At 35.6% G+C, this 13,546-nt stretch overlaps 2 protein-coding genes across 2 annotated transcripts; both read left to right on the top strand.

Annotated features, from left to right (window-relative positions):
* Window positions 1-633: 633 nt before the first annotated feature.
* LOC145116123 (SUN domain-containing protein 4-like) lies at window positions 634-10,484 on the top strand. The gene is made up of 5 exons (XM_079052476.1): window positions 634-736; window positions 7,762-7,937; window positions 8,325-9,364; window positions 9,603-9,688; window positions 10,265-10,484. The coding sequence occupies exons 2-5, from the start codon at window positions 7,781-7,783 to the stop codon at window positions 10,440-10,442; spliced, it is 1,461 nt and encodes a 486-aa protein (XP_078908602.1). The 5' UTR covers window positions 634-736; window positions 7,762-7,780; the 3' UTR covers window positions 10,443-10,484.
* Window positions 10,485-11,703: 1,219 nt separating this feature from the next.
* LOC145112386 (uncharacterized) lies at window positions 11,704-12,507 on the top strand. The gene has a single exon (XM_079048552.1). It carries the CDS (start codon window positions 11,704-11,706, stop codon window positions 12,505-12,507), a length of 804 nt encoding a protein of 267 aa, XP_078904678.1.
* Window positions 12,508-13,546: the final 1,039 nt, after the last annotated feature.

The following is a 13,546-nucleotide window of genomic DNA, read 5'->3' as shown; positions in this document are numbered from 1 at the left end:
TTTGCAGGAATACAGATATATTTGATAAATTAGGGTTTTAGATGCTTGATATAAATAGGTAGGTAGAGATATCGGAAAAATTATCAAAATTTTGATTTCAAATTTTTTTTTGTCACGTTTATAATATTTTCCTATGAATTAGGTTTTGACTGTTTCATTCATTACCAAGTCAAAAACAAATGAATTGAGTAAATGTTGACCAGATAAGCCCACGATACTCTTTTTAATGCATAAATTTATTGTACAAATTGCATAATGTCTTGTACCTCTTAAATTTCAGCCTTTGACCAAATATGTATATTAAGGTATAATAGATATATCATTTATATCAAATTATTTGGGTTTCAAGTTTCAACGTATCATATACCAAATACAAACAAGATTTAAAATTATCCTATTTGAAGTAACCAAACTATTATTCAAGTTGATTGTGCAATTTAAAATTACTTTTTTTTTTACAGATAATTGGACTTTTACAAGTGGGAACACTCGCAATGGCCGTTATTCCCTTATTAGAGGTCGACAAATAAAGAATTTCCAAATTAATAAAATCCAAAATTCGAAATTTCAAATCCTTTTTCTTATTATATGATTGATTTAGACTGTTGAAGGTCGGTCGTACTTTTCAACACTCATTCACCACTATTTAGATCGATGATCTCCACAATTTCATCATCCTGTCAGCTCCTTTTCAACAAACTCCCAAAATCTCAAGAAACAGATAGCTAAAATTCAGGTACCATCGAAATCCTCTCAATCACAATTTTAAGCTTTTTATCACCATTGTCTTGATCAATGTGGCTACCCTGCTTAATTTAAACTTTCAACTGTTTTCCTTATGCAATCACCACAGTTTGAAACACCAGTTCTTTATTAAATTCAAATGGGTATTTGATCATGAATGAGTTTGTTACTTTCTTCAACTTGTAATTAGGTCTCGATTGTTTCTCTGTGGATTTTTCTGTATTTTGTATTCAATTTCAGATGGGTACTTGATATTACATGAACTTGTGATTTACTTCTGCTTGTGATCAGCGTTTAAATATTTCTTTTTGGAAATTTATTGTGTATTATATTCAGATTAAGACGGGTATGTGATGTTGCCTGATTTTGTGAATTGCTTTAACTTAGAACTTAAAAAGTAAGTTTGAAGAACTTGAATTTGTATCGGTGTATCCCTATCAACTTTGCTTAGATATCAGATAGGTTGTATCTTGTAAACAAAGTGTTCTGTTTTCTACTTTACTTAATTGGCAAGGTTTACTGGAGGTGTTAAAAAGTTTATGAATCCGAGAATGCAATATGAAATTATCTATTCTCTTCATATGAACATAACTTAATCTTGCAAAATTCACAATGGAGAATAAGAATCTTAACAATGACCATAGTTATAAGAAACTTCTTGGATTGACTAAATACAATCTCTTTGTTTTTTGATATTACATAGAGTTATTATGTATGTCTGGTTTTTGATGGTAATAATCTTTGGTCATGGTCTCATGGACTTTTGTGACTACGCAACGAGATAACTTGTGTAAATTGAAAATTTTATGGTATAAAAGCCATGTTTCAGTCAAACCTGTTAGTGTTAGTGTATGTATAGAAGATAATAGCTAGGCCCTTTTTGGGCCCACTTTATGTATTCCACAAATCCCTTGTAATCTTTCATTTATTTATGTTTTATGGAAGAAATCCATTCATGGCGAAATTACAATCTTACATGGTATCGGATTTTCTTTAGTAAACCTAATTCCCATTTCTCTTAGAAACCAGTGCCCCAACCCTCAACTGTGGCCTTCGAACGCCTCATGGCCGGCGATGCCTCCTCATCTTTTTATTTTTCTCTTTCTCTCGAAACATATTATAGAATCATCAATATCAAGCAGAGATGGGAAAAACTCATACAAAACGAAATAAACGGGTTTGGGTAAGATATTTGCATCTAAATAATTAATGGGTTGACACGAAATCGGAGTCGATCCAACATATATTTTTGTGGCCATGGGCGTAAACATGAAAAAGCCCCCTTAAATTTGAGTTTAATTTAGTGCAAACCACATAAAATACATTATAGTTTAACCAACTTATGTTTTAAACAACGTATTTTACTTTGTTATAAAAATCCATCCATTTATGCAAAAGAAAAACAAAAATTACCATATTTTACTGATTTAACCATCTTCACATTTCTTTTTTTGTAAAAGTTAGGTATTTTATTGTATTTTTTATTTTATATGTATTTTGTTTTGTATTAATATTTAATTTTTTGTTCAAATGAGAAAAATAAAATAAATTACGGTTGCTTAGACACGATTTTATATAAACTATAGTAGTTTTAAGATATTTTCTCTCTTACTTAATATTTTTTATTAAGACGTCAACTAGTTAACAAGAAGACAACAAATTAATTTTAATTATATTTTTTTTGAACGGTTATTACACACATTAAATACTATAACTAATTTTAATTATATAAAAAGATTTAAAGAGAAAAAACAAATCCCAACTAATTTAACTTCAAGTTTGATAAAACAAAAAAGAGGAAGAACCTTTAAATAGAAAAATAATAATAATACAGTCGTCGGCACAAACCAGAGTTCTTTTCATTTCTATTACCTCATCTACTTCTGCCTCTACCTCGAATGACCGCTGCCTCCTCCGAGCCTTATATCTCCTCCTCGGATGGCCTAGTCTCCGTGCCTGCTGCATCCCTCTGTCGGCACCTTCTCCTTCGGGCTCCTCTCTCTCTCTCTCTCTCTCTCTCTCTCTATATATATATATATATATATATATATATATATATATATATATATATATATATATATATATATATCAAAAATGCAGTCGCCGATATTACCGATACCGGCTCCATCCGTCGCAACTAAAGCTCTCTTTCCTTCTCGTTGCCTTTATTTGGACTCCTCAGTCGTCAACTTCATGATAATCGTCAATGTCGTTGCCTTTTTTCTTCTTCTACAATGGAACCGTCTCTGGCCGTCGCTTCTTATCTCTTCTTCTTCGATGAGTAGTTGTTAACCACCATCGTGAGAGCTTTGACACCGTAGTTGACAATCTCTACATCTTTGTTTTTCTTTTTCAGTTTAACTGTCACATCCTAATCAAATTGCAAGGGATGTTAGTATGTCAACATCTAGGGTTTAGGCCCAAGACCCTTATGGTTTAGGTTAGGTCATTGGCCACTTATGTATCCCTATTTATATGAGGTTTAACCCTTACTATTAATCAAATAATCTATAATCTTACAAAGAATTTCAACTCGAAAATGACTTGTTTATTTATATGTATGTTTTGAGTTCTTTAAATAAACTAGAAAGACCTAAAACCAAAACCATATGTAAAAAAAAACCTTTTTGTTTAGTCGTTTTGTAATGTGGAAACAACTCATCTGTATAGGTCAAAACTTTACTTTCATTTTCAAATTTTCTATTATCTCCAAAACTACATAATCCCCTTGACCACTCCTTTTTCCTCATGACCTCGTCCTCCGCCTTCCAACTCATGCTCTTTCCATTTTGCTCTCTAAACTTAGTATGAATTTAGCCATTCTGCTTCCCAACTATGATTTATTCCTTTCCACATACCCAACTCATACTCTTTCAACATGTTTAATGTTTCAACCTCATATGCCACGACACATTTAATGGTATACTCCTAACCCGAAACCCGAAACGAAACTAAATGGGTTGACAACGACACAACAAGTTAATTAAACCGGTCGAGATAGGGTCTAGCTCTCTCAACCGTTTACTGTTTTGACACGAAACGACACGACATGTTTTCCGAGTCTAATATCAAGGCATTCATTTCTTTCACCCTTGATCTTACGTGATTTAATATGATGTCCGGAGAGACCACTTTGAAATGCATTACATTAAGTTTGGTGGTCTTAATCATAATGGTAGCTCCAACCAGGCCCAAACTGCCACACATGACAAACCAAAATGGCTCAATATCGACTCCATAGTCAAACATGGATCTGCGACACAATATCTCAACCCCTTATTTAGACCATCCTTAAAAATACTCCACGACTTGTTATATGGATCAATTTGAAGATTCTTTTCATGACAACAAAGATGCAAAATCCATACAAGTTGACAACAAAATGAGAAACATCGTGATCAGGAACTTTTCAATCACAACTTAATGTCCCCGAATCAAAACTATCTCTGGCCTTTTTGATAATTTGATTCGACTATTCCAGAGAAGAATCATGTTTACATATGTGATAAACGGATTGTCCCCTAAATCAGACAACATAGTGAGTCTCATTTGTCATCAATCGCCTCTCTTCCTCTCTTCGCATTCTTAGAAGCTAGATCAATGAAACTCCTTGAAGATTAAAGAACGGCCTAAGTTCGCCCCAACAATCTTCCCATTTTGATCACTGATCACCTGCGGTTCTTAATACATAATCAAGCTACCAAATTCCAGATTAAAGTCGAGACAATGTTAGAAGCCACTGTCAGCGGTCGCACAACGACCAACAACCACTACATTAGGTTGATCAATCGGGCCGACTAACAACCTTGATGGACTTCGCTGGCGTTCAAAACACAGAGAAACCAATATTTGTAACCCGTATCGATCGATTACTTCATTTGCATAGCATCCTTATCACCCACCCCCCTACACACACCCACACACACACCAATATCATCAAAAACCTATTTCATGTTCATCAATTTACTTGTACTAATAAATGTTCTATCAGTTTTAGTGAAACCGTGTATATTTATTATTAATAAAAGATTATTCGATCCCTAATATATATATATTGAAAGATACTATTAACTAAATACAATTAGGTACCCTCTAATATAAAACAATGTATTAAACTACACTAACTAACATTCCCCCGCAAGCTAAGGGCGGGGAACGACCTGTAGCTTGGATCGTAAGAACAAAAATCTTTGAGAGGGCAACGGCTTTGTAAAAACATCAGCGATCTGATCGACAGTGGAAATGAACTGAACACGGAGTTGACCGGTTTCAACCACATGACGATGAAGTCTCTCAACAAAACCATTTTGCTCGTTAGTATGAGGGCATGGCCGATGATGAATGATTCCAAGGGATGAGAAATACGAAGAGGGATTGAGAAATTCCCCTCCCCAATCAGTTTGAACACTTTTGACTTTAGAATTAAATTGTCGTTCAACCATTTTAACAAAATTGATGAAGGTTTGAAAAACATCAGATTTATGTGGTAACGGGTAAAACCACATATAACGAGAGTGATGATCAACACAAAGCATAAAGAAACAACAACCATCAAAAGATAAAGTTGATGCAGGACCCCAAACATCACAATAAATTAAGTCTAAAATGTTATAACTTCGAAAAGATGAACTAGGTAATGAAAGTTTGGAAGATTTCCCTAGTTGACAAGAAGAACATAAATCTAAACATTGTTTTGTGGAAACAGAGCGAAAAACTAGAAACAATAGTATTAAAAACTCGTTCATGTGGGTGACCAAGGCGGTGATGCCAGACACTTGAAGAAGCTTTAATTGCTGTGAGAGCGATCTTTGGTATTGGCTTCAGACCGGGAAGACACAGAGAGTAGAGACCATTATTACTTGGTCCCGTGAGAAGAGTGGTGCGAGTAAGTTCGTCCTTCACAACAAATAAAGAAGAGTGAAATTCAAAGAAGACATTGTTGTCATTACAAAATTGTTGGACAGATAAAAGATTTTTCTTAACTTCAGGAACATGAAGGATATTAGAAAGATCAAAGGTTTGATTGGAAGAGTAAATTTTTGAAGATCCAATATGAAGAATAGGGAGAGAATTACCATCACCAACATGAAGAGAGTCTGAACCACGATAAAACTCAGAAGTGTCAAGATTGGACAAGTCTGGTGTGGTATGAGAGTTTGCACCTGTGTCAAGGAACCATGTAGTGTTTGAAGTGGAGACGTTATCAGCATAAGTGGCGAAATTGGCTTGTAGGTTCGATCTTGTAGGGTTGCTAGCACCTTGATTATTTGGACACTGAGATGGTAGATGACCAATGCCACATCGATTGCAATGACCAAACACAGTGTTTTGCGTGGAGGCCCAAGCAAATTGCCTAGAAGAGCTTGAGTTGTTATCACGGCACGTGAGTTATTTCCACGCGAGTTGCCTCGATGATTGCCTCGATAGTTGTTTGCGGGTCGTGAAGCATAAAACACTTGAGGAGTTGCACTCTGTGGGCAATCAGGTTAAGTTGGAAGCCAAGTTGGGACGCCATATTATGTACAGATTGAAGTTGGCTTTGAAGGTTACTGATGTTGGGTGATGGTGTTCCTGTTGAGGCAGTAAACACATGTGGCTGTGAAGCAGGGACAACAGCAAGATTTTTATTGATCATGTAGTCATGATTACTAAGCAAAGCATGCAACTCGATGAAGGTAATAGGTGGGTGACGGGCTAGAAGGGTGGACTTGAGTCCATTGTATTCTTCACGTAGCCCGGATATAACAAGAAGGACCAGATCCTTGTCTTTAACATGCTCACCAATGTTGGAAAGTGCAGTAGCATATTCTTGTGCACGTGCAAGATAGGTAAGAGGAGTTTCATCACCTTTCATGGCAAGTTTTAGCAACTGAGTTTTCAGTGTGTACTCTCTGGAGGTGTTGTTTGGAGCATAAACACGTTCTAAATGTAACCAGAGATCTCGTGAGGTAGTACCTTGGACGTGTTGGAAGGAAGATTCTGATATGGTGGAGATAATGATCATACGAACATGAGCATCATTAGAGATCCAACGAGGGTAACTAGGGTTGTCTGTAATTGCATCTGCTGTGCCGACTTTGGGCTCTGGGCATAGTATTGTACCGTCAACATAACCAAACAGATTGTTGGAGATAAGAAAAGGTTCGATCATAGCCTTCCAATACCCATAATTCGTGGGTGAGAGGGTAAAAGCAAACTTGTGAGAATTATGAGAGTTTTTCTCTTATGTAGTGAAGGCAGCTATGGTTGCCATGAAGCTTCGTGATCGACAAACGATTAGGGTTTATGTCGTGTCAAAGACTGCAGATTGAGCGATGGCTGGTAATAGCGTTTTAGGTTTACTTGGCTCTGATACCAAATGAAACCGTGTATATTTGTTATTAATAAAAGATTACACGATCCCTAATATATATATTGAAAGATACTATTAACTAAATACAATTAGGTACCCTCTAATATAAAACAATGTATTAAACTAAACTATCTTAGTCTAACAGTTTTGAAGAATTTTGTGTTTCTTTAAAGGACTACAAGAACAAGACCCATCAAAATCTCCATCGATGTGAAAGTTTCGGTGACATTATCCATAGACATCTCATTCTCCCCAAGCTTTTGTGCCGTCTTGTTCTCTCTTTGGCATCAACGACTTGGTTATCCCTATGATCAACTGGTTCTCCGAGGGATTACTATTATCTTTATATCAAGAGTTTATGTCCGTTTGGACAACTACGTGATAGAACTTCAGGGATGTTAGTGTATGTATAGATGGTTATAGTTATGCCCTCTTTGGCCCACCATATATCGCCTAGAAATCTAACCACTTAACCGTTTCCTATAATTATAATAGTTCAATGGCTAAATAGATAAAATGGTGAAAGTATCTTATGTATTATTGTATATGTTGGAGCCCCTTCTCTCCACAAGGGTTCTTTTGGAGAGACAATCTTGGGTTCTACATGTATTTACATGGTTAAGTGGCTAAGTTGATTGAAAATTTTGTTATATATTTGTTTGCAGTTTCTTTTATTGATGTACAATGCAAAGATCACGTAAAGCTCTTCTTACTAGAAGAGCATTGTGGAAGACTAATAGGACGAACTTCTTTTATAAGGCGTCCTTGCCACCTGTCGTCTTTATGTGGGGACTTCTCTTCCTTCTATATATACGGATTGGCCATGATGATGGTTACAGAGGTGAGATACATGCTGTTTCTTTTACTTGATATATTTAACAGGTATATGAATTAATCTGTGTTTCTTTTTTACTTAATTTAGAACAAAACTACTAACAAAGATATTCAAAAAATCGGCTTTCCTCGTTAAGTCCTAACATTTTACAACTTTACCCTTATTTATTTATTTTCCTTTCATTTTCCAAATATGCAGTCATTTTCTCAAATATATTTTTGCACAGACTCACTGTTGCTTCACCTTTTTGATAGGATAAAATATTGCAATTTTAATTTTGTTCCATAGTCACAGTCATCTATTTTGTCGTGTCTTCCTGCATGGGGAAGTCTCTATTTGTAGTTTATTTGTACATATCTTTTCTTACATGATCAATTTTGTTGATTTATGTAGATGGTCTGATAGATCTTCCAAAAGATTCCTACACTTATCAGACAGAAACCAAATCCGGGATTATCCAAAACCATGCTTTCATTAACAAAACACAACAAATTCATTTCTCATTCTCTAATGAGGAACTAAAAGAGACAAAAACCGAAAGATTTTTAGTACAAGATCTTGATGAATTCAAGAACAAGGCTTTTGGTGGTGCAAAAATGCATCCATCAAACCCTAATCCAGATAACATAATTCACCGGCTTGAACCTAGCGGTGCGAAATACAACTATGCCTCATCATCAAAGGGTGCAAAGGTCTTGGCTCATAACAAGGATGCCAAGGGTGCACCCAACATCTTAAACACAGACCAAAATCAGTACCTTCGAAACCCGTGTTCGTCTGAGGACAAGTTTGTCATTTTAGAACTATCAGAAGAAACCCTAATTGATACTATCGAAATCGCTAATTTTGAACACCATTCATCGAATCTAAAGGGGTTCGAGGTGTTTGGGAGTTCAGTATATCCTACCGAATCTTGGGTAAAACTCGGAATTTATACCGCTGTAAATGTGAAAAACTCACAAAGATTTGTTCTCCGTGATTCGAAGTGGGTGCGGTATGTAAAGTTGAATCTACAGAGTCATTATGGAACGGGGTTTTATTGTACGTTGAGTACTCTTCGGGTTTATGGTGTGGATGCGGTTGAAATGATGCTTGAGGATTTGGTTTTTGCACGAAATAATGAGGTTTTGTCTAACGAACATGAAAGTGATGGAAAACCAGAGGCGGAAGATGAACTGTGGTTAGAGGAAAGGGCTAATGTGCCTGACCCGCATGTGGGAAGGTTGCCTGGGGACAGTGTTCTTAGGTTATTGATGCAAAAAGTTCAATTGTTGGATATAAATTTAACGGTTTTGGAGAGGTTTTTAGATGAATTGAACTCGAGATATGGTTATATTTTTAGAGAAATAGATGCGGAAATTGGAGAAAGAGATGTTGTGGTGGAAAAAGTACGCATGGATTTGAGAGATTTTCATGACAGCAAGGATGTAGTGGTATGTTTTTGTGTTTGTTTATGATGATTATGTTTGTTATTCAATACAAGACAATGACATAAATTATACTGTGTTTGGTGTGCATTACAATCGTGACAAAAATGCAATTTTTTGTCCTACCCAAAAAGATGGAACAAAGGTGATTGCTTGTCTGTGCAAAAGACGTGAATGCCCTTTTTTGGTCGGCCTTTGTTGTTGATTTGAACCTCAGTGAGTTGTGTTTTTTGTTATTTTGCAGAAAGAACATGTCGATGAGCTGGAATCATGGAAATCTCTTGTGTCCATTGAACTGGATATCATGACGATGGACAATGCCTTCCTCAGGTTAGATTTTTACATTCAGAATGAGTCCAAGTTCGACTTTTGCATTTCTAATGATTTATCTCTTAATTTCATAATCGATAATAATTATAATCTATGTATAGAAAAACTTTATAGCTACGAAAAACAGTATAAATATGTTATACAATAGATATATTCCAGATGTAAAACGAAAAAGAAAGCTACGTCAAATTTGAAGCTGAAAAGTACTTGAGTTGACTCTTAAAAGTAAAAAACGAGACTCTATGTAAACCGGTTGGCGTCAAATCCGTAGTGACCCGTTACTAATATTGTAAATAATCAGTGTCTATATTATTCTAAGATTTTGTTTCCTTTTACGTAATGGACTTAGCAGATATGACTTAATCATGTAAGCTATATAAGAGTGTTTACTTTTAACTAAATGCACACAAGACTTAATAGAGAAAGTCACGAAAAAACTTTGCCCATTAACTCCTAACCTTTTACAAATTCCCATCATTCATTTTTTCCTTCCATTTCTCCATTATGCCATTATTTTCTCAAATATTTATTAAAACATTTATCCAAACAACGCCTAATGTATGAATGTGAACGCAGATCGGAGGTTGCAAAGTTGAGAGTGAATCAAGAACGTATGGAGGATACAGGAGTTGTTATATTTTTGGTGTCTTTGACATTTGGATTGTTTGCTATAGCTAATCTATTTCTCAATAAACTTTTGTTTATTTATTATAGAGATGACAGAACTCAAAAAAGTATAGTTGAATTTGGCTGAGGGACCACTCTTCGGGTTTTGTCCTATTGAGTTTTACTACTATATATCTTCATAATCACCTCGTTTTGAGGATCACATGTATATATATATGCTATAGCCAATTTTGGTAATTTTTTGGTCACATGTTCATTGGTCAATCTTGTATAATATCTGTTGAAAATCTAGTTATACAATGAATTTAAATAACAAGTTAGAGATGTGAGCAAAACATACAATTATAACACACACTATGAGAGATCTAAATTATTTTTTTGTTCTCTTCAAAACATACAATTGATTATCACCACCTAATATTTCTTGACTTGGAAACTTTTCCTCAATATATGGAGGATATAATTGGTTGATCACATGTGAACATGTTCATTTTTCTTAAAGGCATGTTGAATAAATACACTAATGAGAGGTCAATTTTTTAAGACACAAGCGTTGTATTTTTTGCACCATTAATACCATCATTTACGTCCCACTTAGCCACCTATTTACAACTCAATAACCCGTCAAATTCTTGAGTTTTTAGCAAGTTGATTTATCAAGTTTGATCAGCGTATTAACTATTAAGCCTACACTATAGTTTATGATCATATTGATAAATAATAATACGACTTTTTTTTGAACAAGTGGATGATTATATTATAAAGTTAGCAAAAAGGTAACGAAACGAGATTACAAACGATCAATAGCCAAGATAGGTTAAGTAACCACGAAATCCAACTTAACACTTATCTTTCTATTCCTATAAACAAATCAATTATATGAATAGTCAACTAAACCTTCGGTTAACAAATTCTCGCCTGGCACCTTGATCATGAAAAATAACACCATTTCAAAAATTCCTAAGGATCCACAGTTAGCCTATATATTATTAGCCTATATGTTTATGAGCCCTTTAGTCTTTAGCCCATTAGGGTTTTGTCTAGTTAGTATTTATATCCGTTTTATTCTTTGTAGCCTTTATGCTTTTCATTGAGAACCTTGTAATTTCTCTCTATCATAATCATATGGAAATGTTATCATGGTATCAGAGCGGAGGTTTGATACGTTGTTAGAAGACTTTGTAGCAGTCATCTGTGGCGCGGATCGAAGTGTTTGATGTTTCTTCGTTGGTGATATTCGTTTGTTTGTTGGTATTCGTTTGCTGTTGCTGTTAGTTCTTTGTTGCTGTTCGATTTCTTATTGTTCGATTGATTGCTTCCGCTGGTTTGTTACTCCTCTCATTCTCAGATTGCTATACTATTATTGTGGTTATTTATTCATTTCCAACATGACTGGAAAGGATGATTCCCTTCAGTCAAACAGTACTCGTCTAGATGGAAAGAATTATACGTATTGGAGTTATGTTATGAAGAACTTCCTTCGTGGGAAGAATATGTGGGGCTATGTCACTGGGACTAAAGCCAAACCCTCAGTGCCTCAAGCTGAGAATTTCGATTTGTTGGTTGATGCTTGGGAGACTGATAACTCCAAGGTCAATACTTGGATTAATAATTCTGTTACTCAGTCTATTGGTATGCAGTTGGCTAAATATGACACAAAAAAGGAAGTTTGGAACTACTTGGAGAGACTATATACTCAGTCCAACTTTGCTAAACAGTATCAGTTAGAATATGATATTCTTGCCCTTCAACAAAATGACCGGAGCATTCAATATTTCTTTGCTGCTATGTCTGATTTGTGGGATCAATTAGCTTTTATTGTATCTAAAGAGTTAAAAAATTTTGAGCCTTGCATTGCTAGGAGGGAAGAACAACGTTTGGTCCAATTCTTGATGGCCTTGCGTTCTGATTTTGAAGGCCTACGTGGAACGATTCTTCATCGCTCTCCCCTTCCATCAGTGGATTTTGTTGTTCATGAGTTGATTGCTGAGGAGACTCGTATCAAGTCTCATGCGGATAAAGGTTTTAAAGCAACCTCCATTCCTACTTCCACTCCTGTTGTGCTTGCTGTTTCCTCTAATCAGTCTCGACAAACTTCAAGGGTTGCTTATGATGAGTGTGCATTATGCAAACAGAAAAATCACTGGAAAGCTCAGTGTCCATTGTTAGTCAATAAGGGTAAATCTGGTTAGCCTCAGTCTAGACAACAAAATAGGTCTGGTCAACAGAAGTTTCCGCCATGTTCCTCTGGTACTCCCCCATGGACACCTCGTCCTCCATAGTTTGCTGCTGCTACTACACCACCAGTTGACATAGAATCTGTTGGAAACATGCCACCATCTACATTGGATCCCAAGGTTTTTGATAGTTTCAAACAATATTTGGCCTCTAATCCCACTGCCATGTCTGCATCTATGTCTTATTCTGGTCCTACTTCATCCGGTACATCAGGTATTCCCCCATCTCTGTGGATTTTAGATTCTGGTGCAACCCATCACATGACTCCTCATTTGTCATCATTTACTTCTTTGTCACATGTGTCATCTATTTCTATTATGTTTGCTAGTGATACATCTATGCTAGTTGAGGGTGTTGGGTCTGTCTCTATTTTTCATATCATTCTCCCTGATGATTATTACATTCCCAAACTTACTTTGAATCTTGCCTCAGTCAGTCAGTTATGTAAGTCTGGTAACTGGGTGTTCTTTTTTGATTCTGTCTGTGTTATACAGGATCAACACACCTAGAAGGTGATTGGGATCGGCCGTAGGGTGGGGGAACTGTATGTCTTGGAGGTTCTCAAAGTATCTACTGTTGCTGCCTCCAACATTATTTGTATTCTTTTCGTTTGAGTCCTTTGTCGTCTGAGTTTTATCTTTGGCATTCTCGTTTAGGACATGTGTTTGTATCATGTTTGAGTTTTCTAGCATCTAGTGGTGTTTTGGGTCATTTAAACTCTTGTGATATTTCTGATTGTAGTGGTTGTAAACTAGCAAAATTATCTGCTTTACCTTTCAATAAAAATATGTCTTGTTCTACTGCTCCTTTTGATATTATTCATTCTGATGTGTGGGGTCCTACACCGGTATCCACAAAAGGTGGGTCAACCTATTATGGATCTTTTATAGATGATTATACTCGATATACATGGGTTTATCTTATGAAACACAAATGTGATTTCATTGGCATTTACAAAAATTTTAGAGCTCTTGTTAAAACTCAACATTCGGC

This window comes from Lactuca virosa, chromosome 5 (genome assembly GCF_052849685.1).
Source record: "Lactuca virosa cultivar CGN04683 chromosome 5, Lactuca_virosa_CGN04683_v6, whole genome shotgun sequence".
In the NCBI taxonomy this organism is placed as follows: domain Eukaryota; kingdom Viridiplantae; phylum Streptophyta; class Magnoliopsida; order Asterales; family Asteraceae; genus Lactuca; species Lactuca virosa.
The sequence above is the reverse complement of the archived record's forward strand: the minus strand, read 5'-3'. Positions and strand labels throughout refer to the sequence as shown.

Bases quoted from the DNA above. Each gene is read 5' to 3' on its own strand.
- LOC145116123 (XM_079052476.1), top strand. From the start codon at position 7,781: ATGCAAAGATCACGTAAAGCTCTTCTTACTAGAAGAGCATTGTGGAAG. The intron at 9,365-9,602 runs GTATGTTTTTGT...GTTATTTTGCAG, and splicing joins ATGACAGCAAGGATGTAGTG to AAAGAACATGTCGATGAGCT. The intron at 9,689-10,264 runs GTTAGATTTTTA...ATGTGAACGCAG, and splicing joins ATGGACAATGCCTTCCTCAG to ATCGGAGGTTGCAAAGTTGA.
- LOC145112386 (XM_079048552.1), top strand. From the start codon at position 11,704: ATGACTGGAAAGGATGATTCCCTTCAGTCAAACAGTACTCGTCTAGAT.